At 37.6% G+C, this 25,944-nt stretch overlaps 1 protein-coding gene and 1 pseudogene across 9 annotated transcripts in view; one reads left to right on the top strand and one right to left on the bottom strand.

Annotated features, from left to right (window-relative positions):
* LOC133549401 (protein enabled homolog) overlaps window positions 1-21,562 on the bottom strand; it is a 170,580-nt gene extending 149,018 nt beyond the window's left edge. For all 9 annotated transcript variants that reach the window (XR_009806073.1, XR_009806076.1, XR_009806072.1 and 6 more), the window contains exons 1-2: window positions 21,431-21,562; window positions 14,787-14,817 (exon numbers count right to left, since the gene is read on the bottom strand). Coding sequence is in view for 2 of the 9 variants with exons in the window: in XM_061894776.1 (XP_061750760.1) it covers window positions 14,787-14,817; window positions 21,431-21,442 (43 nt within the window). In the remaining 7 variants the exon portion in view is untranslated. The remainder of the gene's footprint in view (window positions 1-14,786; window positions 14,818-21,430) is intronic.
* The window catches only part of LOC133548841 (uncharacterized), an 88,821-nt pseudogene extending 63,143 nt beyond the window's left edge, over window positions 1-25,678 (top strand).
* The last annotated feature ends 266 nt before the right edge of the window (window positions 25,679-25,944 follow it).

Here is a 25,944-nt window from a genome sequence, read left to right as displayed (position 1 = left end):
CATCGAAGTTGAAACATCTCTGTATCCATATTGGTTCTCTTCGACTGTTCCATCCTTGTTTGTGAAACTCTGTCATCTGTTATTGAACAGTTTTTCAATGACTTTAGAAAATTGTGGAAGTAAAGAAACAGGTCTATAATTTGTAAATTGGTGTTTGTTTCCAGTCTTATAAATTGGTGCAACTTTACCTATTTTCATTTTGTTTGGAAATTTACCTGTTTGAAATGATAGGTTACTCATATACCTTGATGGTCCTGAGATCTCTTCAATAACCTTTTTTGTCGTTTCCATATCAATTCCATTAAAATCAGTTGAAGTCTTAGATTTTTATTTTTTCACGATTATAATTATTTCCTCCTGTGTCACATTACTGAGGAACATGGAGATGGGATATCGCTCTATAGTACTGGGTCTGGAATCCTTTCTTACAATTTTTCTGTTAAGCTTTCAACTACTTCTTTTATGTTGTCATTTTTGTTTCCGTCTAGGAAGTATTGGAGTAATCCCTCTTAGTGCCATTTTTAATATTGCTATTGAGGATGCCCCATGTTGCTCTCATATTGTTTTTGTTCCTGTCCAATAATTCACTGTAATATTCTTTTCTACGTGATCTTAATATGTTTGTTAGCTTGTTTTTATACTTTTTGTACTTATTTTTTGCCTCTGTAGTTTTTTGTGCAATACATTTTTTGTATAGTGTATTCTTCTTATTACAAGCATTTTTTAATCCTTTCGTCATCCATGGTTGATTATTCTTTCTGATTTCTACTGAGTTGAGGATGCCCCATGTTGCTCTCATATTGTTTTTGTTCCTGTCCAATAATTCACTGTAATATTCTTTTCTACGTGATCTTAATATGTTTGTTAGCTTGTTTTTATACTTTTTGTACTTATTTTTTGCCTCTGTAGTTTTTTGTGCAATACATTTTTTGTATAGTGTATTCTTCTTATTACAAGCATTTTTTAATCCTTTCGTCATCCATGGTTGATTATTCTTTCTGATTTCTACTGAGTTGTTTCCATGGACAATGTTTGTCAAAATATTATGAACTTGTTTAAGAAATGTTCATTTGCTTCATCAACCTAATTTTCATTGTACACATTGTTCCAATTTTGCTTTACTAACTCAATTTTGAAAGCAATCATCCTCTTCTCTGTGCAAAGTCTTCAAAACGTCCTTTTGTCTTCCATGTTCTTCTTGTAGTTTCTATCATATATTGTGAAAACTGGCAGATAATCACTAATGTCGGTTATGAGTAGACCACTTATAGTGTTATCAAAATCATTGGTAAAAAAAATATATAAATAAGCGTGGCATAGTGTCCTGAGTTTCTGCTTGGCTTTGTGATTTTAGGATATAAACTGATGCTGTACATTGTATCAATAAAGTCACTAATAGACTTTTACTTTTTAGGGTTCAATAAGTCAATATTAAAGTCACCGCATAAGAAAATATATTTTTTTACCATTGTCTATGTAACGTACCTTCATACATTGTTCAAATGTTTCTATACTTGACTTAGGTGATCTATATATACACAACTGATGAATATGTTTTGGAAATTTGAGTGCATTACTTTTCTGTAACCAGCTTAGTCGTTTATGAAATCTCAACTAGTACGTCAACTCAAGATTACACAATGTCAACTAAAAAGGATTGTAAAATAAGAGTTCAGATTACCCTATCCCATCAACAATAATAAACTTAAAAAAATAAAAAATAAATTCCCCCCAAAGCTGATCAAACAAATGAAGTGTACATACATGGATGTTCAAATGTAGCCATATTAAACTAATACATGGGTTTTCAATCATTTAGTTGGCACTAACCAACTTTGTTTTTTTTTTTATAAACAGTTTTACAATTAATGGGCATTTGAGTTCAGTACTTGGCTTGCTGTTTGTTCAGTCTCAACTAGTTGGTCATTTAAATAACTTTTACAAAAGAAACATGTCAAATTCATGCAAATACAACTTTTCGGCGAAAAAATGTATTGGACTGATATGAGGAATTCTGACATCGCCATGTTAAATACTTAGTATAAAAAATATACTACTGAGATTATTACTGATAAAAAAAAATGCTCCAAGGAGACAAGATTACCTGTACTGTGCTAATAAAGTGTCCTTTTCTCCTGTTTTTTTCTCCTGTTTGTGCTGTAAACCGCCTGTTAAAACTTTGCCTCAGCTCCATGTAAACAAACATTGCATCGATAATATGAGACCTTTTTTTACTGTTTCAGAGGAAGACATTTTGCTTGTTTTTTGCGCTTAATGTTCTTCAACACACCAAACCTTATCAGCCACCCGAAAAGCCAGTGTCGCTATAACAATATTTTGAAAGTCTCGAAAGCCGCCTGCTGCTAAAAAAGCTACCCCAATGCCAGCCGCAAATAAAGGTCCCCGGACCTTTATTTGTTCCTATCAAAGATCGGCAATTCAGGAAATTCAGCCCTTTACCATCATTTTGACAGGAAAAGTCAACAGGCACGGTTTGTTAAACTAACCTGAGTTTTTCTTACCTCCAAATGTGCAAAATCTACACTTAAAAATACATTCAAAATAGGGCTGGGCAATATTGCCTTTTTTTAATATCGCAATATTTTTAGGCCATATCGCGATATACGATATATATTACGATATTTTGCCTTGGCCTTGAATGAACACTTGATGCATATAATCACAGCAATATGATGATTATATGTGTATACATTAAAACATTCTTCTTCATACTGCATTCATATATGCTACTTTTAAATTTTCATGCAGAGAGGGAAATCACAACTAAGTCAATTGACCAAAAGTATATTTATTAAAGTTATTAAGCAATGGCACAAACATTCAAGTCATTTCCAAAATATAAAGTGCAAGATTGTCAGAGACAATTTAAGTATTAAATAAAAATGAGCTGCATAATAGGAAATCAAATAGTATTCGTCCTTCACTATGTGGTATGTTACTACGGTTATGAAATGCCCTTCATTCTCTAGCGAGTGACTTTTCAAATGATGCTACATATTAGCAGTAATGCTACTTTTTATAGCAACGCTTTTTCCCCCCACACTTGACAAATTACGGTTGTCTGTTCGACATATTCCCACTTGAAGACGAATAACCGCCAGACGATGCTGTTTTTATTGGGAATTAAGTCTTCCTTCATTTTTTACCAGATCCGCACCTTCTTTCTCGTACGACTACGTTAGCAGCTAACGTTAGCCACGCCGCTACCTCTCTGCTGGGCGAGGGCGTGTATGTGACGTGTGTAAGACTGTGCGCCTGTTTGTCTGTGAGGAGAAACAGGAAAGAATGAGAAGAGCCTGAATGCCAGCAGCTAAAAGCTACTGCGTGAGAACGTATACTCGAATATTACGATATAGTCATTTTCTATATCGCACGGAGACCACCCCGCGCTATATCGTATATATCAATATATCGCCCAGCCCTAATTCAAACAGTATATAAATTAGTTACAGGTCTTGAGAAGCAGAAAGTTTTCTGTATTGGCTTATAAAAAGTATTGTGCATCCCAACTTTTTTAAATAAAAAAAAAAAGAAAACTATTGCCTAACATTTGTTCAGACTTTCCGGCAGTCAGAGTACCACTAGATGGCCAGATAACCTGCGGTTGGCGAACTGGTGTCTCCAAATTGTACCACTTTGACTAAATGATGTTTTGAAATTGTTTTCCTTCAATGTCATTACCAACCATCCAAACACCTTCATGCCAATAAAAGCCCTCGGTCCAGTTTTATCAACGAGTTAACTCCAGCAAAGTAGACCAGATCAATAGGAACATTCTGAGAGCAACCAGAGAGGAGAGTTAGATGCTAGAGGTTTGTATGAGGGGGAGAGAGCAATCACAGAGCTGTGGATGTGTGTCTGTGCGTGCCTTCAGGAGGGGATCGATACACTGACAGCAGCTCTGCTTTGTTCTTGTTCAGTGCTCAGATGTTAGGTGTGCTTAACATGATTGCTGTAAGGTTTTAGTTAGGCTCCTTGTGTTTTTGTTTGTCACTTTCCACCACTCATAATATGTCCCGCTGTCGCTTTTTGTTCACAAGTTAGATAGGTTGGCGTTGTCATTATTAGTGCTTGCACATTTTTTTTAATCAGCGGGGGGCTTTAAGTGCCATTTCAGTCGTCAGCTTTTGACAGATTTCTGAGTGCGGATGAGTGCCAAGGCCAATACCTAGGGGCAACACAATAAACAACATGTTGTGCACGAACAATTTCTGAAAGATAAATCATGAACAAGCATTTGCATGCTTGTGAACCTAAAAAAAAAAACATTAAGAGAGACGTTGCCGCCCCTGCATTCTTTTGAGACAAGAAATGTTTGCTTTTGTCAAGGGGGGGTGGGGGTTTGGGTTCTTTGACACTGCTTGTCATTTCTGTAGTTCCAAAGAGTTTTTTCATCTTTACAAAAGTGCATTATTCCTCCAAGGCGTTGCAAGGCCACCCCAAGCAAGTTAAGCACTTTGCCTAGCTAAATACTCTACGAAGAATTACTTCTAAGAGTGCGGGTGCGCCTGCATGCTCTCTGAAAGGTGTTGACCGCAAAGGACAAGTAGGTGTCAATAGACCTGCTCTCAGTGCCTATGGGACGTTGAGACGCATGAGCTCTTTTCCAAGGCTTAATAAGATAGCACAGATGCGCTCTTGTCTGAGCACAGCGCTGCGTCTCATTGTACTTTGGCCTCGCAACCCTGCCATTGCAAGACCTCTATTGCTGGGGATGCATGAGAGGGTCTCATTAGGACAGACAAACGAAAACCGGGGTCAAGGTATATAAAAGGTAGTAACCGCAAAGAAGCATGCCTCCGAGATGAGTTGGGAGCGCCGCAACGTCCTAAAGGCAACCCCTGCGGACCTCTGGCCCTCCCCATCATGACCTCCCATATCCACCATTATTTGATGAAGCAGAGCTTGATAATTATTTAGTGTGGATGAAGAAGGGGGCACAGTCTGAAAGGAGAGTCTCAGTCTAAGGGAGAGGATAGTAGGGGATGATAGAAGAAGAAAAAAACTAACAAAAAAAGATCAAAAGCAGGCCTTTCGCTTTTCATGCCTCAGAAGCTCCAAAGAGGATAAAGAACAATTGGGCCCTGGGTATTCTGTCCTCTCTGGCAATTAGACTCAGCTGATGAAGTGAAAGGGATGAATGGCAGGGTTCAAGGCCTTCTCTAGGATTCACACAACAGGGTGTGTTTTTAGCCTCTCCTCTTCCTTTATCCCCATCTCGCCAAATGCGGCAGAAATATTTCCAGATGAAGACAATGTGATTGGAGGTGCCAAATCGCAATCACCGGGGCTGAGGAGATTGAGGAGGTTTAAGAGGAGCTGAGGGGGCGAAAACGCACTGCAGTGCAATCAAAATGTACAGACGCATTTTGTACTGAGTACTAGAAAAGATGGGAAGCTGAAAACTACAATGCCAAAGGAACTATTCCACACATACTCATTCTAATCATTTTCTTTCCCTATTAGAACATTGGTCACCTAGTACACGTTAGTAACACAAAGTGAAGAAACTATAATTGCTAACAGTGAAGGACTAAAATAAATGACAGCCGCTACTTCCTAGTGCAAGTGTAGAATTATACAATTATCATGACTATTTCCATTACACTTTCAGGTTTTGCAGATGTCTGAACTTACTTTTTTTTTTTTTTTTTTAAGTATTACTTGCATTAGTACTGGAAAACACATGTATCCGACCAAGCATTCCAATGAAGACAGAAGACATTTAACTAATAGCATTGATAAACTAAAATGAAAAATTAATGAATAGTTAGTTTTCATTGGACGGATCGAATGTTCTGAACTTTGGTTTTCATGCCAGTGTTGCATTGAACCCTGTCTTGAGAAGTTATGCTATAGCATGGATGTACAGTATCTCAACTATGGAGGGGTACTGAATTCTGGACTTTCATAGGGACCAACCTAATACAGATTCAGATTTTATCTTTTCATTTACCCAGGAAAGATAAATTGAGAACACCTTCTTATTTACAATGATGAGCTAGCAAGTGGCTCCCCCATAAGCAAAAAAAATAAACATGATAACAACAAAAATAAAACCAATATCTACACTTGATGTATCGTTCGGTTTCAGACTCAGCACTAACTCAAGTACTTGGAAGGCAAACAGACGTATCAAGAGTGGATTGTCTCTAGGTAATGTTGCAATATGCCATTCCAACAAAGTAAGCATGCCAGATAGAAAAAACTTAAAATTAAGGCCCCACTTTCTAGTTCTCAAAATGCGCTAGCTCGATTCTAACTTATATTGAATATGCCATATACATGCCGCTGATTAGCATTAGTAATTGTACATGAAAATGTCAACACCAAAACTCTATGAAATGTGTTTTTTTTCAAATTTAATATTTTCCTTTTTATTTTTTGGGAATTCTGAGTTATACCTTTTACACCTTTTTTTTTTATTACCATAGAGCAGGGGTCGCCTACCAGATGATTGCGATCGACTAGTCAATCTTTGGGACACTCCCGGTCGATAGCGAAAATATTAGAAAAAAAGAGTATTAATGACATCAGTGACACACCCCCACCCAGAGAATCACCTACAGGCACGAATTTTAACCCCTAAACACGCCCACACGCCTCTGCCTCTCTCTTCAGCCTAGGGCTGGGCGATATGGCCTTTTTTTTAATATCTCTGTATTTTTAGGCCATATCGCGATATACGATATACAGTATATCGTGGTATTTTGCCTTAGCCTTGAATGAAAACTTGATACATATAATCACAGCACTATGGTGACTCTGTGTCTACATTAAAACAGTCTTCTTCATACTGCATTAATAAACGCTCATTTTAAACTTTCATGCAGAGAAGGAAATCACAACTAAGTCAATTGACCAAAACTGTATTTATTAAACAGTTATTAGTAGGGGGCTTTTCAAATGATGCTACATATTAGCAGTAATGCTACTTTTGGTAGCAACGCTTGTGCCCCGCACTTGACAAATTAAAGTTGTCTATTCGACATATTCCCGCTTGAAGCCGAACTACCGCCAGACGATGGACCCTGTGCTGTTTTTCTTCCTTAATTTGTTACCAGATTCGCACCTTCTTTCTCTCATATTACCAAACGCAACACTCAGCTAGCATCACAGCTAACGTTAGCCACGCTGCTACCTCTCTGCTCCGTGAGGGCGTAAACGTATGTGACGTATGACGTGACAGTGTGTGACGTACGGAAGAGCCTGCGTTTGCTGTCTGTGAGGAGAGACAAGAAGGAGTGAGAAGAGCCTGTAGTTTAATGCCCGCAGCTAAAAACAACTGCATATACTCGAATATTACGATAGTCATTTTTTCTATCGCATATATCGATACATCGCCCAGCCCTACTTCAGCCTCAGATCCAGCCACTTCTTCGACTCCCGTCGTTACACGCTACAACAAAGATGATGGGGGAAAGACTCTGTCAAAGGTGAACCACAAAATGGCACATCCTGAAGCGACTGTCAGAAAGCGACTTAAAGATGGTCTGTAAAACAATCTATGCTACATTTTGACCAAATAACCACCATTACATGTTATGTAGACCACAAGCAAGTGTTTTAAATACAGAAAAAAATCATATGAACCCTTTAATGCGCCTTTTAATCCGGTGCGCTTTTTGTATGAAAATAGGCCTGAATACACACGCTCATCGGCCGTGCGCCTTATATTCTAGAGCGCCCTTGGTCCAGAAAATACGGTATACATTTGAGCAATTTTGACCGACCCCATCTAATTAGATTATCCCATTCAACTCAATATGTGAATAATAACTTACTGAACTATTTGAGAACCTATTTTATTTTTTATGTATTTAATATTTATTTACTTACTCATTCAATTATTTATTCACGGTTACAGATTGAGAACAAACATTTTTTTTAGATATGCTATGAAATGAAAAGGGGTAGGATTAAATAAATTCTCATTCTTCCTACTCCTTTTCAGACATGCTGTCATGAGAAACTGGAACTATGTTATGTATCATACCATCATTGTATGCATGTTCCAAATAAACTAACACCATGAACATAACCGTCTCAGTCCAAATGTGAATAGTACTTATCCCTAATATATTTTATAATTAAACAATGTGTTTAACTTTTTAGTACTCTATATGCAGCAAGCCAATGCAATGGTAAATGGTCTGTATTAATAAAACACTTTGCTTTACCTGGAATGATACCCAAAGCGCCTTACATAATACATCGCATTCACCCATTCACAGACTGATGAAAAACAGGCCACTCTGGGGGCAAAAAGTAGAGTTTAAGGTCCACACAGTAGAGCACACTTTGTAAACTGCATTAACTGAATACATGTACTGAAGAGATCTTCAAAAAAAAAAAAAAAACATATTAGCTTTGAAAATGATGAGTTCATTTTTGATACTTTAAGCGTGCTGCACATCTTTACAAACAAGATGTCAATTTATTCAGTCAGATATTCATTATTCATTAAAGACTTACAAGATGCCAAGTTACCATGTCGCTACGTAGGCGGAAAATCTTAACCTAACACATAAATTGATCTTAATGAACGATGCGTGTTTTAGATTTTGCACATTTATTTCCGTAAATTTGGTTGCACAGGATTTACATGTTTTGATGAGAGCGGGAGTTAACGAGCCAAAATGGGGCATCGGTTGAAAGAAAATGGTTATCCTGTTTATACTGGTTGATGATGGTTTATTTATATGACATGCAAGACATTGATGAAGTTTCCAGTAACATTCAACTTTAGCACTGTAGTTGATTGAGGTTGTTAATGGTGACTGAAGTCTATCCTGTCCTAAATGCATAGCCATCACCAAGGGAGGGACATTTCACTGTTTTTACAGTGCCCGTGCCAGAAAATGGGGCCCTCATGGGATGCCACACTGCACTAAAACCTTAAGATGATTAGTGATATTCTTAAAACCAAGTCCACTGATAATGTGTTTAAAGAAGCGATACAGCTTTTCCAAAGCTTTGAGTTCAAAGTCTGAGAAGCATGGGGTGAGAATGCCAATGAGGCAAACAAAGAGTGGCCAAAACGGGCTTTTGGGGGGGGTGGGGGGGTTGGAAAAACTCAGAACCCTTTTGTTGGACAAAGATCTATATAGCTTAGGGCATACTAGCGTGTACCACATACCAGGGTTGGAATGCAAAAAGATAGCATACTGTACTTCAGCTACATTTGAGGAGTTCAACTCACAAAGTGCACTGCTGAAGAAATGCAGGTCTTTGAAGACTAACAGTCGTTTGTATTCTTTTATCAATTTTTTTATATGTTTATCTTTACTTCTATGTATTCTTTGTCATTGGTTTTGGTACTGTGGAGCACATTAAAAACATGAAATGAACAATCTATCAGTGATTGCTGAAATACGAAGAAGTGGTAGGGTTAGTTAGGGAGGTGAAGATTGGCGGGAAAAAAATAAACCGCGGTAGAATTCCGAACAGTTACTATTACTGTTTCAAATTTTAATTATTGTAAAACCGTGATGAATTACCGCACATTGATCAATTTACAATCAAGATGCTCATTTCCTGGAGAAGCAGCCAGCGCACTTCATTGCTGGCTAGCATAAAAGGTAACATGAATACAAGATACATGAACGTCTTTCAACATTAAAAAACAGCATTCCCCAATCTATCTAAGCAACTGAGCTTTTCAATTATGCTCATTGAATTTGCAGGCTGTGTTCTCTTAGAACAGAATGGTAAATGTAAAAATATAAACACGGGCATGTCTAAAACAGGAAATAAACACGTGACACCACATAAACTGGAAGTGAAGCCTGCTTTTCAACATTACCTGAGCAATATCCCATTTTGTAAATGTGTTTATTGCAGTATAAATGATGATAGCTTTATTTGTTTTAGACATAATAAGTTATATTTAAAATACTTAATATTTTAAACTCGCATAATTCAACATCTCTTAATGATTCATTCAGCAATTAATGATGGACTGTTCAGTTCCTGTGTTCAAGGGTTAGAATTAGCGAATGAGTAGGGGTAAATAGGTAATGTAAGTAAAGATAGAAAAAATATATTTTTATTTATTTATTTTTCATTTACACTCTATTTAGTTTTTTGTTCAATCCAAGATGGGCTGTGACTTAAAGTTTAATTTAATTACAGTTGGTACAAAATGCGGCTGCTAGACTTTTGACAAGAACAAGAAAGTTTGATCACATTACGCCTGTACTGGCTCACCTGCACTGGCTTCCTGTGCACTTAAGATGTGACTTTAAGGTTTTACTACTTACGTATAAAATACTACACGGTCTAGCTCCATCTTATCTTGCCGATTGTATTGTACCATATGTCCCGGCAAGAAATCTGCGTTCAAAGGACTCCAGCTTATTAGTGATTCCCAAAGCCCAAAAAAAGTCTGCGGGCTATAGAGCATTTTCCGTTCGGGCTCCAGTACTCTGGAATGCCCTCCCGGTAACAGTTCGCGATGCCACCTCAGTAGAAGCATTTAAGTCTCACCTTAAAACTCATTTGTATACTCTAGCCTTTAAATAGACTCCCTTTTTAGACCAGTTGATCTGCCGTTTCTTTTCTTTTTCTTCTATGTCCCACTCTCCCGTGTGGAGGGGGTCCGGTCCGATCCGGTGGCCATGTATTGCTCGCCTGTGTTTCTACATTTAATATCTATAATTACTACAAAATAATTCCATTATTCCGTCTATTAAAACTGACTGATTTTCCTGATGACACAGATAGATGTGATGTGCAAACTATAATGGGTGCCGTTTTTTTAATTGCTTACATTGACTCTCCCTCTCGTTTTTTTTTTTTTGAAGGTGACAAGACCATTACTCTGAAGTCACCACTTATCGGCACCATCGCCGAGGATTAATGGTTTCACTTGGGCTGCTGAGAAATGTTTAAGTTGTCTTGATTATCAGCGCAAGAAAAAGAATCATGGTTATTTGTCATTGTGTTAAGCGCTGAGAGAGACTAATCAGACAAAACCCTGAGTTAAGAACGTGATTAACCCTTTCGGGCTGAGACTTCCATACATTCATAGCTAAATGATCTATCAGAGGGACCATTATGCATGGAAACCCTTGAGTACAGCTTGATATTATAAAGCTGAATTGGTAGTGTAGAGGAACAGGCAAGGTGTTTAATACATTTTTTATGTCAAAATATGAAACGTCACATAAAATCTTAGTATTTGAGGAAACAGGTTTGGAAGATAATAAAGGACACTGTAGAACATCTCTTTTTAAACTACCAAGTACCACTAGTTATAAGCATTAACACAAACATTTCTAAAGATGTAATTAAAATAGAAACTAAATTTGCATCAAATATCAGGGACGCACAATATATTTTTTCAAGTTAACACCAATACAAAAAACTTCCTGCTGCCCAAGACTGATACCAGATAACGTATTTACATGTGTTATTTTTTTATTTATTTAAATTTTATTGTAGTTTCTGCACACATTTCTTTGCGACTGGCTTGGGGGCAGCTCCTTCAAAACATAATCCAAGCAATGCTGGCGTTTCAATTGGCTGATAAGCTTTTCTGTTTTGAAGCTCAATGTTTGTCCCTCTCCGCGCATAATCTTCATACAACATGTGGTACATGTGTATGTGTGTGTATATATAAAGGGCTTTAACTAACGATTATTTGATAATCGATTAATCTGTCAATTATTACTTCGATTAATCCATTAATAATCGGATAAAAAAGACAAACTACATTTCTATCCTTTCCAATACTTTATTTTAAAACAAACGCATACTGGCACCATGTCCTTTCGACTTGCCAAACATACAATAACAAGGCAAGTGTTAGAAAAATATTTTTTGTTTTTTTTTATAAAGTGCACCATTGTCATGCACAATAGCAATATTTTGCTTAGGGGAATTTTAAACCTGCCTACTACCTATTCCAAACATTCTGCAATGTTGGATGCTGAATGTCTTTCCTCTAGTGGCATGGTCGTAAGGCAGATTGACTTCATGTTCCATTTGTCTCCAATGTAGTAGCATGTATTGCCAAGGTAGGCAACACTTGTCCACACGGTAGTGAGAGTAAGTTTGCTCTTAGTACTGATTACATCAGTAGTGAGAGCAACCTTGTAATAGATCAAAGGCTGAAGTACGAGCCTTTGATCTATTACAAGGATGCTCTCCTCTCCATCAGTTTGGTAAAATGGTTCCTCGAGGGAAAAGTATAACCGGGGTTGAGGACGTAAATCATTTTTCTGAAACCGTCATCCTCCACCATTGATAGTGGCCTCATGTCAGTTACCAACATATTTTGGACACTATCAGTCAATGCAGCCGCTTGCTGTGGTGTGCACACCTTCCTTTGGGCCAAGTCTCTAATGCTGGCTTGTTTCTTTCTAAAATGAGAGAAACCATATCATGAACGCAACAAACCCTGCCCACCTCAACCGACGCACAGAGGGGAAAAGGTTGATGTGTGGGGGGCATTTTGGTGGTTGAGGGGGTGTATATTGTAGCCCGGAAGAGTTAGGGCTGCATGGGACTCTGGGTATTTGTTGTGTTGTATTTATGTTGTGTTACGGTGCGGATGTTCTCCCGAAATGTGTTTGTCATTCTTGTTTGGTGTATCTTCAGAGTGTGGCGCATATTTGTGACAGTGTTAATGTTGTTTATACAGCCACCCTCAGTGTGACCTGTATGGCTGTTGATCAAGTATGTTTTGCAGTCACTTTCGTGTCTCTGTAGAAACCTTATACAACATAAAACTGGGCCAGAACGCTGTTTGTATGGTGAGAAAGCAGACGCTAAAGGCAGCGTCATCACCGCACGCCCTTAATTTTGTTGCCCGAATGAAAATCGGGACAATGGTTGACCCGAGAGATTGTCGGGAGGATCACTGAATTTCAAGAGTCTCCCGGAAAAATCGGAAGTGTTGTCAAGTATCTTGCTAGGGCGGGATAGCCATTCAAACAAAGTGAATTCATTAAAAAGTGCATGTTTGAATTTTTTAGGAAATCTTTTCTTGCGGCCCAGACTCACCCAGTTTCTACATCCAGTGGCCCCCAGGTAAGTTGAGTTTGGGACCCCTGATTTAAAACAAACCTTAAACTTAGGTCAGGCTGATTACAAAAATAAGTACTGATCAAATACACTGCAATAAAGAGGACTAAAATGACTGAGGAAAAATACATTTTACAATTATGTTGAGTCAAAATAAACTAAATCAATGACGGTTTCTTGAGTAAACTTTAAATACATTTAAAGTGCAAATAACAAAAAAGATACCACTTTAGTCATATTTTTTGCGCTTAAGAAACTTCTCTATGATTTTTATAGCCCCAGGGGTGTGCATGTTTGAGATTGTCATTACTGCCACAAGTGGTAGAAAAGTGTATTACTATTGAGTACCGCTGCGGCCCATACAGACAAGAACTGTGGAACAGTTATGTTTTGGCGGCCGTCAAGGGGGCGTTCACGGCCCCACAAAAGGCCTATGGTTAAGAAACACTGATCCAAAACACATGACATTGGAATAGTTTCCAAAGGCAAACACAATTTCTTAGCATACAGTTTGGTGTCCTGTATGTGTACTTGTATACAGTTGATGTTACAGGCATATATCACTTTTGCATTATTAAGTTTGGGTTTCTGGAATTAATCAAACATGAAACATAGCTTTTGGGCTGTACTTATAGTGATGTCTAAGCATCTATCAATTTTTTATTACGTTTGGGTTTTCTGGAATTAATCTTGAAACATAGCTCTTCGGCTGTACTTACAGTGAAACAAAAGCATATAAAGCCAGTTGTGATACAACAAATGCACTAAATTTTAGTATTGGTTAATTTAACATTTTCAAATTGTTGATCATAGCGGTGTAACATTGTCACATTTTAGTAATTATATGTATTAAAAATCAGGACAGTTTTAAGAATGTGTCTTGCATCATGTTGGAGGTAAACTTTTCAAAAAATAAATGTATTAAATGATTTTAGTTTTTCCCTTACCATGAGGGATGTCACTGATTGGCTAAGAAAAATCATATGGTTCTACCACCTTGATTAATTTTGACTCAAGTTAACAAACATATAGAAGGCAATACATTCAGACTCAGGTTTTATGCAGCTGCAATTACTGTACCGCCAGCAAAGGCTGCCATGTGACCCATTTAACACATGTGTGTCATGAAGGGGGTGTGTTTTATTTCCCCCAGTGGTCCCTGAGGCGTTTGGACTGGTCAGGTTGCTACATTATTTTCCTTGTCTGTCACCTTTATAGTATCTATTAAGCCACTCACTGCTATCTGTTTGTGGGGCGTTTTCCTCCTTGTTCTTTTTGCCCATGAATGTTTTATATAGTGGCGGGAGAAAGATTGTTCATTGCAATGAGGCCGGCATTGGCCCACTGGTAAGACAGATTGCTCCACAACGTCTAAATGGCAGTCAATGATAACTCATGGTAAGGAGAGTAAGTGACTTCCAATAGAGTGGATCGGGGACAGAGAATAATGGTGGAGCACAGGTGAAAAATAGATGTTTGGCCGGGTGTAATTACTCCATTAGGGGGCTCTCGGTTATTCTCGCGAGGTGCGGTGAGTGTTTTTACAGCGATGAGGGGGTGACATGAAAATGAGTGCGACTGGACAAAAGGAGGTGCCCAATCACAACACACACTGAGGAGTTTACTGATGGCCAAGTGGACCCTCAGCGCCCACCACCCTTGCTCCATAAGGCTTCAACCAAGAGTGCTGATGGATGGTCGTGTTGACCAACCTTCATCACTGACATATTATTTACCTGGAATGTCGTCCTGAAGGACTTCCACCTCCTGCAGGGAGAAACATAAAAATCTAGGTTAGAACAAAAAAAAATACTGATTTCCAAACATTCTTTTCCACCATTTGGTGTCTGCTGCGCCTGTGGCCATTTAACAAAAGAAGGAAAAAGCTGCAGCTCCAATATGGTCGTATGAGTTTATTCTGACCACACAATCTGTTTTGTGCAGTTGACTTTTAAAACACTGCTACAAGCGCATGCCTGCAGCTCTATCGCCCAAGCTCAGATTGACCCCGTCTTCACCTTTTTGCTATTTCCCATCTGCTTGGGTTCCACCCTGCAATCCATCCCAGTTGGCTGTAGGCCCATCACTCGGGCGATGGGCTTTCTCGGCAGAACCCCCCGAACTCAAAAACCCTGCAGGAGCTGAAGACTGAGAGGAAAATTCTCGGCTCACACCTACCGCAATTTTTTTGACACCCGACAGGCTTGGACTGCTGGAGTGTAAAGAGTGTTCAAGTGTTAGCATTGTTAAAAGTTGATTTTACCCATAGAGCTCTACAAAAATGGTCAATATGTGCTTATTTACAACATTCAGCCAAAACATTTTGGAGTTTTTTGCAAAAACAATATTTTTTGATTGAAATATTGAGTATTTTTTTTACTTGATGTAGAAATGTTTAATGTAATTGTAATGTTTGAATTGATGCAAATTACAGTCGAAATAGACAAAACAATATAAAGCAATTTACTTCCTGCTTTTGGTGAACTAAAAAATGTGATTTTAGGTCAAACTGCAAAATATATATACTATTTGTTTTAAAACACCACCCTTGTAGCAATGAGTATAACCACACTTCAATGCTGTTAAAATTGTTGTTTTGAGGTCCACAAATATTAGGACGGTGACGGTTGTGTATGTTTTTACCGTAAAAGTAGGCACCCTAACAATGGATTAGAAATAAGTCAATAAATAAATCAGCATGCAATTGAAGTGTAGACCAGTGATTTTTAACCTGTGGTACACCAAATAATCACATGATTAAAGTACAGTGTTTTCTTTCCTATATTCAAACACACTGTTACTGTTCAAACTGTGCGTTATGTTACATGGGCCATATATAAAACATATCCTTGTTAAATAAAACCTAGACTTTGTTTATAAAGAGTAATTATGCCGGGGGCTGGCAACATTCTGCATACAAAGAGCCATTTGAGCCCATTTCCCACCAAATAAAACCCACCTGTAGCCACAAACTGTGTTTGAACACCACTCATAGTTTCATAATAATTATGCTCTACATTTAAAAAACCAAACACGAGACAGAAAACCATGTATTATTTCTCTGATCAGCTTTCCGGAGCAGTTCCCAAACTGCTTTTTTTCAGTCATCACCAGCTGGGGTGTTTTTCCGCGAATGCTGCATGTTTATTCTGAAAATGTCTTTCTACATTTAAATTTTGTGTTGTTTGCAATGTTCTCCATACATATCAAGCACACATGTGAACCAATGCTGTCAACAATAAAATCAAATTAGGCCGTCCATGAGGCAATAAATGTTAGATTTTCATCCAAAAAAAAGTTATCTTTTATGATGTGTTCATTGCTAGCTTACTAGGGGTTGACCACTTAAAACAACACAATTGCTTGGCAGCAAAAAATTAGGTACATTTCGATCGAAAAAAATATTAAAAGATGTTTTATTTTTATATTGCAAGATCACCAAAATCTCCGGAACAACAACTGTTACACCAGCCACCTCCGCAACCCTGAGAGGTACAGGCGGTTGAAAATGGATTAATGGACATTAAAATAAATAAACCATCCATCCATTTTCTAACGCTTGTCCCGTTCGAGGTGGCGGGGGTGCTGGAGCCTATTCCAGCTGCATTCGGGTGGAAGGCGGAGTATACCCTGGACAAGTCGCCACCTCATCGCAGGGCCAACACAGATAGACAGACAACATTGTAAATGAAATAAGTTACAATTAAATAGCCAGGGCAGAGGTATCAAAGAACTGCATGCGGCTCCAGAGCCACAGGTTGCTGATCCATGACTTGGTCCTACTAAGCTATCATGGAGAGCCAAGTTTTTTTTTTGAGGTGGTAATTGGTGTAAAAAGTTTGACAACCACTAGTATAGACTTTCAACACTAATGTAAGGGCTGTGACAAAATAATGTGATTTTCTATTTCAGAATCAAAGCTACAGGTAAGCATCCAGTGTGCCCATTAACACTGAAAATATGGCTATGCTTGAGGTTTATTTTGAAAATACGTAGTTACAATATGTCACATTTTTTCAGTTTCTCATTACATCATGTTTGAAAAGCAGAGCTAATTTAATCCTACCATTTCTCCATTTCAAAGCATTTACTAATACATTTATTTACTTCCCATTCTACATTTTGTACACAATTTACTTTACAAAAAAAACTACGTCATCGATAAATAGTAAAGTAAAAAAAATAAAGTAAAAATCACATGAGATGAAAAAGATTCTAATTTTTCAATAAAAAATATAACTACAATTTTTACACTCGGATGAAAATAATTCGCAGTAAATAAAAGTTAAATCTTTTCGCTAACTAATAACAATATTGATAGCAAAAGACGTAAAAGTCATGGTTAAATTTATAACACTACTCAAATTTTTGGACATACCCAACAGCTATAAATCCTGTGTTCTAAAACGTTCGAATGAGATTTTTAAAAAACTGAAATTTTAAACGTTTTGTTAGCATAGCATAGTTGATTGTTTAGTTTACTTTGAAAAAAATTTAATTAGGTTAAGTAGGTATGTGTTTATTTACCAACGGCTGTGGTCACTCAACATGTTTCAGACTTAATCGCGTAATCTGACTAGCGACCAGACCGCTGTTTTCAGAGTTAAAATGTGTTTACGTTGTTTTCGTCGCCACAGTACTCATGTTGTAGAAACCATATCTTAGTTTGTCAAGAATATCGACATTTTCGGAATGAAGTCGTAATCGCGCCACTAAACTTTGATACAATTTAGCAAGTTTACACTCGACATAGCTCTCCTTCAAAACATCTACGGTGAGTAAAATGCTCATTTAAAATTCCTGTTATACTACAAGTCCCACATTTCTCTGTGAGTATACAATATATCTTTTAAATTAATTAATTTTTACGCTGATTGTTTGGACCTGCCGAGATTCTGGTTGTTTGTTTTTTGACTCACAAGTCGAGTATGAGCAGCAATTTACTTAAATTTTCCCTCACTTCCTACATTGATTGCACACATTTCATCAATTAAAATACACCGTAACTGTGAACCTCTTTTTTTATGTTTCTTCAGCAAGTTTTCAATGATACCAACCTTTTTAAAATTGGGTGAATATTTAAAAAAGTTACATTTTTAACGAAAAAAGGTTACACATAAAATCTTAACCCTAATTTATTTTGTACTAAAGAAGCTGACCAACAATTAGTGCTTTTTAAACAGTTTTAAAAGGTCATACCTTTAATATTTATCACAGGCAAATGACACTTAGATTAATGGAATAGTCTTCACAAAACCTGACTGATCATACTGGTTTCATTTTTAAAGTTTACACACACCTACATTCAGGATGTTTACAGTGGTATGTATCTGAAGAAGAGTAGGAAGAAGCACAATGTACAGTATATATCATTATCGCTTCCCCATTAATGGAAAAGGGGCTACAGTGTTCTAATATTACAGAAGAAATGGGACAATAGGGTTTTTGTAGGTGTCAGCAAATCTAATTTTGTTTTTAATGCCACTCAAACCCATTCTAATGCCCATGATGTTCTATTGGAGGTCATTGTTATATATATTCAAAACCAAACGATTGTCTGTACGGACAAAATTGTAAACCTTTGACAATGACAATAGAATAGAATTTTATGTCATTACCCTGCCTTCCGCCCGAATGCAGCGGAGATTGGCCCCAGCATCCCCCCGCGACCTCGAACGGGACAAGCGGTAGAAAATGGATGGATGGATATTACAGTAAACAGGTTCAAAGAACAACAACATTGGAGCAGATCCCCCAAGGTGCACACACAATAATTTAGTAATTAAAATAGTAAAAAAAGGATAAAAAAAGAAGATATATATCCATATATATGTATATATCCACTCACATGCATATATCCATACATATGTATATATCTATATACATATATACGTATAACATTATTGCACATTATAGTACGAAAAAATAAAAATACATGACACATGAGAACATGACGGACACAGTGTGCTCAATCAGGCCTGTTAAATGCTACTATGGCTCTTGAGTGAAAACAGTTTTTTAGTCTATTTGTGCCCGCTTTTAGCACCCTATAGCGTCTGCCCGACGGTAGCAGTTCAGGGTGTCAGTGCCCAGGGTGGAATGGGTCTTTCAGTATGCTCGGCGCTTTCCTGAGACAGCGGGAGCTGTACGGGTCAGCCAGGGAGGGAAGGGGGCATCCTATGATCTTCAGGGCGGTCTTTACGACCCTCTGGAGCGCCTTTCTATAATGTTGAATAGTTGAAACGTTACATTAACTGTGGCCCAATTAAGCACACATTTAATCATAATACATAACAATGCAAGTAAGTAACCCTTTCAACTGCAATACACACTTTTTTTTTTCATGACTGTAGTATTTTTAACCATAGTAGTTATTCTAAATCAGGGGTGTCCAAAGTGCGGCCCGCGGGCCATTTGCGGCCCACAGTTAATCGTTTACCGGCCCGCCACACATTCTGTAAAAATGGCAAAATTGATAGTATTGCAAAAATAAAAAATAAAAACATTTTAAAAAAGTGGATTGAGGTGAAATCTAATGAGAAAAAGTTGCAATGTTGACACAAAGCTGCCATGCAGGCAGTTCGCTTGGGATGGTTTCCTGCTGGCTCCGCTGTGAACGGGACTCTCGCTGCTGTGTTGGATCCGCTTTGGACTGGACTCTCGCTACTGTGTTGGATCCATTGTGGATTGAACTTTCACAGTATCATGTTAGACCCGCTCGACATCCATTGCTTTCCTCCTCTCTAAGGTTCTCATAGTCATTATTGTCACCGACGTCCCACTGGGTCATTATTGTCACCGATGTCCCACTGGGTGTGAGTTTTCCTTGCCCTTATGTGGGTCTACCGAGGATGTCGTGGTGGTTTGTGCAGCCCTTTGAGACACTAGTGATTTAGGGCTATATAAGTAAACATTGATTGATTGATTGATTGATTGTTTTGTTCCCTTTGTCTATATATATTTTTTTCCATTGCTCAAAAAAAAGGACAAAAAACTTTATGTTTAATGAATTATTACTTAAAAATTATCACTCTAAAATGTTTTATGTGGAAAAAATATTGCATATGGTGTGTGGTTGCCATATAAAAACATTAAAGTTTTGACAAAAGAGCATAAAACAAATTAATAGTTCAAACTTAAAATCGACAGATATATCGGAAGTCCATCTTGAAATTTAAGTGTTAAAAGTTAAAAAAAAAAAAATAATTAAAATGTATCACTTTATGAGTGGGGAACCTTTCCGATCTCAAATATATTTAGTAGGATTTTATCTAAGTTTTCACTGTGATTACTCAAAAATATTAAAATCAATGGTGTCCTGCATTATTGATCTTTGGAGGGCTTTAATTGCTAAATAAAGGAACTCTACTGAAGGAATCAAAGTACTATCTATCTATCTATCAATCTATCTAAATACTGCATATTTCAGTTTGACTATAAAAAAAACAAAGTTGTATTTGACAGAAAAGGCATAAAACCCTATTTGTTTTACTTTATATCAACCTCAAATTGATATAGAGATTTACTGTAAGCATTAAATAATTTGACTCTTTTTTAACATTTTAGTGGCTGAGACCCTCTATGCTCCCCAGGAGCCCTAAGGATTGAAAAAAAAAAAAATCCATATTTTGTTATGGTTTGAAAATGAAAAATATCAAAAATGGCCCCCGCATGCTTAATTTTTTCCGTGTGCGGCCCTCTGTGGAAAAAGTTTGGACACCCCTGTCCTAAATAAACAAATCACAACATCAAATGGACTAAGTGTTTGTTAGCAAAAATTCCACTTCAATAAATACTCAACATCTTCAAGTGCAGTTCCACCATTAGAGAAACTGTCTCCGGTGGTTTGTTTTGTTGTCTTTTTTGTTGCCAATTTCAATTCAGTTTTTTTGTTTGTTCAATGCCTCTGTAGATCATATTTAATATTGTTTTTAATGCCATTTCAGCTGGTCATTTTGTAAAAATAAATTAAATGGTATTTAACGCATTTTAAAGACAAGCGAAAAGTAAAACCGGGACAAAACAAAATGCTGTGTACAGGCGTACCTAATGATGTGACCGGCGAGTGTCTAAATGCGTCATTCTTGGCCTTCCTCGTTTAAATTGCTGATACAAATCCTCCCAGAAGCTCATTAGAGGACCAAGCTGACCTTAAACCAGACTAGCTATTAGCAGACAGGGCCTCCAAACAACTCCACAAAGGCGCCAAATGAGAACGAAATACAATACATCCAGCTGGACATTTTTTTTTTTTGACGCCCGCAGGTTGAGGTGGGTTCGCGCCGTCTGACAAGCGACACGTTCAAAGCGACCATTTGTGGGGTCGTGGTTTTGTTTAATTTCCCGTCGATATTGGCCCAGACCGTGGCGTGAACCCTACCTGTAGTTCCATCCTGGTCAACTAAAGTCGCAGCTCACACACACACGGAAGGCCTCGGCACTGACACTCCGCACAAAGAGCCGCCATTGGACAAGCCGCCTTTTTTTTTTTTTTAAATGAATAGACAGGACGTCTGGAGCGGAAGTGGCGGCCTGCAGCGCCCCCAAGTGGAAAGAACCTGAACTGACGCAGGCTGTTAATTCAACCTGAATCCATTTAGATTAGTAAAATATACAAATAATAGTCAATATTGATACAAAAAAAAATACATATTTTTTTTATTATGTTGATCCAAATATTAGCCATGTTTGAGGGCAGTCTTTTTTTAATAACATACTGTACTCTTACTAGGCCAGGGCTACTTTATTAAAGGCCTACTGAAACCCACTACTACCCACTACGCAGTCTGATAGTTCATATATCAATGATGAAATATTAACATTGAAACACATGCCAATACGGCCTTTTTAGTTTACTAAATTACAATTTTTAATTTCCCGGGAGTTTCGTCTTCGAAACGTCGTGTAATGATGACGTGTACGCAAGACGTCACCGGTTTTTAGGATGTATGAGCGCTGCGCACACACACAGCTAAAAGTCGTCTGCTTTAACGGCATAATTATACAGTTTTTTGACATCTGTGTTGCTGAATATTTTGCAATTTGTTCAAGTAATATTGGAGAAGTCACAGTAGAAAGATGGAGTTGGGAAGCTTTAGCCTTTAGCCACACAAACACACGGTGATTCCTTGTTTAAAATTCCTGGAGGTGAATCGTTACTATGGATCAGAGCACGGTCAAGAGAGCATGGATCCTGACCACATGTCAACCAGCAGGTTTCGGTTAGAAAATTGTGGTTAAAAAGTCAGTTCTTACCGGAGAAAAGCTGAGCTTGTGCCGTCCATAGCTGCCGTCGACTCCCCTAAGACACTGCGCGTCAACACACCCGTGGAGACACCCTTCCGACTATCAGGTACTGTTAAACTCACTAAAACACTAGCAACACAATAGAAAGATAAGGGGTTTCCCAGAATTAACCTAGTAAATGTGTCTAAAAACATCGGAATCCGTCCCAATGCAATCGCGGTTTTTTTGGGGTTTTTTTCTAGTCCGTCGCTATCAATATCCTCAAACACGAATCTTTCATCCTCGCTCAAATGAAATTGTCGTTTTCTCGGTCCGAATAGCACTTTTTGTTGGAGACTCCCATTAAAAACAATGTGAATATGTGAGGAGCCATCAAACATGTGACTTCATCGTCTGCGACTTCCGGTAGAGGCAGGGCTTTTCTCTTAGCCCCGAAAGTTGCGAACTTTATCGTGGATGTTCTCTACTAAATCCTTTCAGCAAAAATATGGCAATGTTGCGAAATGATCAATTATGACACATAGAATGGACCTGCTATCCCCGTTTGAATAAGAAAATCTCATTTCAGTAGGCCTTTAACTTCAGTGGGACTACTTGGTTCAGTAAATACAAACAAACCATTTCTTCATCTATACACACATTTACTCTACTCTGTTTGTCTTCATTATAAGGTTACAGGTGAGCTGGAGCCTATCCCAGCTGTTTTTTTTAGGGAGGTCGGGAAGTGGTCACATAATTAACATAAGGTTGAACAATTATCCCAAAGGTACAACATTAGTTGACTTGTACATAAAGTGCCATGAATGATTCATTTATTCAATGTTGTGTTACGGATTGAGTATAAACAAATGTCTGAGAAACTGCAATGAAACGAAAAAGGGTAGGCTTAAATAAGATGTGATTCCTCCTGCTCCTTTTTGAACGTGCTGTAAGGAAAAACTGGAAGTATGTGATGTATCGTATTGAAATTGTATGCATGTTCCAAATGAACTTTTACCATAACCATGTTGTGAGTTATTGCATTTTCTTAATAAAGAAAAATATAGATATATTAGTAGAAAAACTGAGAGGCAGAATTTAAGAAAGTAAACACACTGTATATATAAAAACTTGTTTATTTTTGTTTTATTTGTGCAGTGTCTTCAACACTTTGCACCTATGGGTGGTGGATGAATCGCACTTCATACACTCTGAAATGAGATGTGTTTTTTATAGACAATTTAGTGATTTTAGGGAGATCTGGTGAGTGGTTTTTGAAGGCTTCGTGAAATGTCCACTCTAAAGTGTCCATCACCGACAAAGTGACATATATATATATATATATATATATATATATATATATATATATATATATATATATATATATATATATATATATATATATATATATATATATATATATATATGTATTTATATGTGGCCCCCAAAGGGAATAAGCGGTAGAAAATGGATGGATATATATATATATATATATATATATATACATGCATTCATATACAGTATACATACATGTATACATACATACAGATATAATGTGTGTATATATAAATATAAAGATATATATATATATATATATATATATATATATATATATATATATATATATCTATATATATATATATATATATATATATATATATATATACATACATACATATATATAGATATATATATATATATATATATATATATATATATACACATATATATATACATACACACATATATATATATATATATATATATATATATCTTTATATTTATATATACACACATTATATCTGCTCAACAGAGTTACAATTCAACATGTATATTTTCCAGTTCTTTTCAAATAGCCCCCACCCCCCACCGATAAAATGCCAGGGGGCCTCATGTGTACCCCCGGCTAACATGCCTCACTATCATGCTTCAATCCTTGCTCAGAAAAGCTGTGTACCATACAAAACGTGCTCATTGTAGCCAATAATTAAGAAAAAATATATTGTGCTCCTGGGTCAATTTAAATGTTTTATTATTTATTTAGTTTATGTTGCAGTATATGAAATGGTTCAAGTTGGTCAAAAAATACTAATATATATCTATTTTTTTTTCTTCTTCAGGCAAATTGATGCACTTTAAAACGTTTCGGACTAAAAAAGAATTATTCTTTGTTGCTAGTTGATCTATATATTTTTTCTTTCTTTTTTTTAAAAATTGTTAATCAAAGGTGTAATGTCATGCAGAGGTGTACTTATAACATTTTTATAGTCGCAGCGAGAGTGGTTGCGGGTGGCGAAATGTCTTCTTCTTCTTTCTTGATAGAAAATAATTGAGAAGCACAGATGTATAATCAAACCCGGACACGATACACTCCACCTGAGCGCAATAGTTTTTCCTGGGTGGCCTTTCACACCGAGCAAAAGAAAAGTTCATAGTGGCGCGGACTTCCCAGGGAAGCCTTTGCATCACAAGCGCCGCTCTCCCTTCATCTGATGCTAATGTAGAACAAAAACAAACCGAAAAAAAAATAATAATAACGAGATATCCGGCTTTAAAGTCACGGCCGTCTGCCGCGCTGGCCGTTTGAAGCGCGTAAATGTGACATAAGACTTCAAGAGGAAAGCCCAAGACTGCTGGGTTTAAAGCTGAGTGCGAGGCAGACAGGCAACACGGTTCGTCTCCATCCAGAGGGATATTCTGCGGCCAAGCTTGATTATTAGAGATGAAGGACAGCCTGAGAGGATGTGGGATTGTTAAACCCTTGAATCCTTCCAACAAAGCCCTCCCTATAACAATCTTCTGTTCGCCGTCTCTGCGTTTATTGTGCACGGCTCACATTCAGGGGAACAAACACAGGGGTCTATCATCTGGCGTTGAGTCGCAGAATGTAGGCATTTTATTTATGATCAATTCGCCGCGGCAGTGTTTCTTTTCTAAACCAAATAGACCTTGAATGAGTGAAAGGAACGTGTTGGCTGGATTTCACAGGCTCATCCCGGCATTGACTAATCAGGACAGTGTACTGTATGTAGACAGCACTTCAACCATCATTAGTATTATGTGAAACCCTGGCTGGCGATTCAAAACCTCTGCTCCCCCCTTTCGCTGCGAGAGGCTGCGCTTCATTTAATGCCCTGTCCATTACTGCCAGCGTGTTTGAAAAGTGGCTAAGCCTTGAAACGGCTCCCGTATTATTTCAGGCCCGAAGTGAATATTTCACGGCGGGAGGTGGAAAATGAGACCTTCCCTCAAGGGACTGCCTGCGGAGCATTCTACGTGTCGCGGCAACGGTAAGGTCTCATACTGTGCAAAACACCCTTGAACAAACAATTATATATTTATCCGCCGCTCTTTTGAGGGCTTTCTTTGCTTTTTTTTTTCTTTCTCCATGCTTTGCAGGTAAAACAGGAGGGATATTCAATAAAAAAAAGAAAAAGGAAAATTCCTGTAGCTCGCTGCATGCTGGTGGAGAGCCAAGATCAGTGTGCAGTCAGTGAGTAATCAGCGACCCAGAAAATAAGGTGTTTTATCATCACCTCGGCAGTGCAGGGAACACATTCCCCGGGCAAGCACAGATCTCTTCAAATAGCAGGAGCAGGCTAAAAACAAGCATCTAAGCACATTGATTCCTGAATCACCTCGTAGCGCCTTGAAATCAGATCCCACAGT

The sequence above is a fragment of the Nerophis ophidion genome, linkage group LG03 (assembly GCF_033978795.1).
Source record: "Nerophis ophidion isolate RoL-2023_Sa linkage group LG03, RoL_Noph_v1.0, whole genome shotgun sequence".
Lineage (NCBI taxonomy): Eukaryota > Metazoa > Chordata > Actinopteri > Syngnathiformes > Syngnathidae > Nerophis > Nerophis ophidion.
Note: the sequence above shows the minus strand (reverse complement) of the source record. Positions and strands in the feature narration are given on the sequence as shown.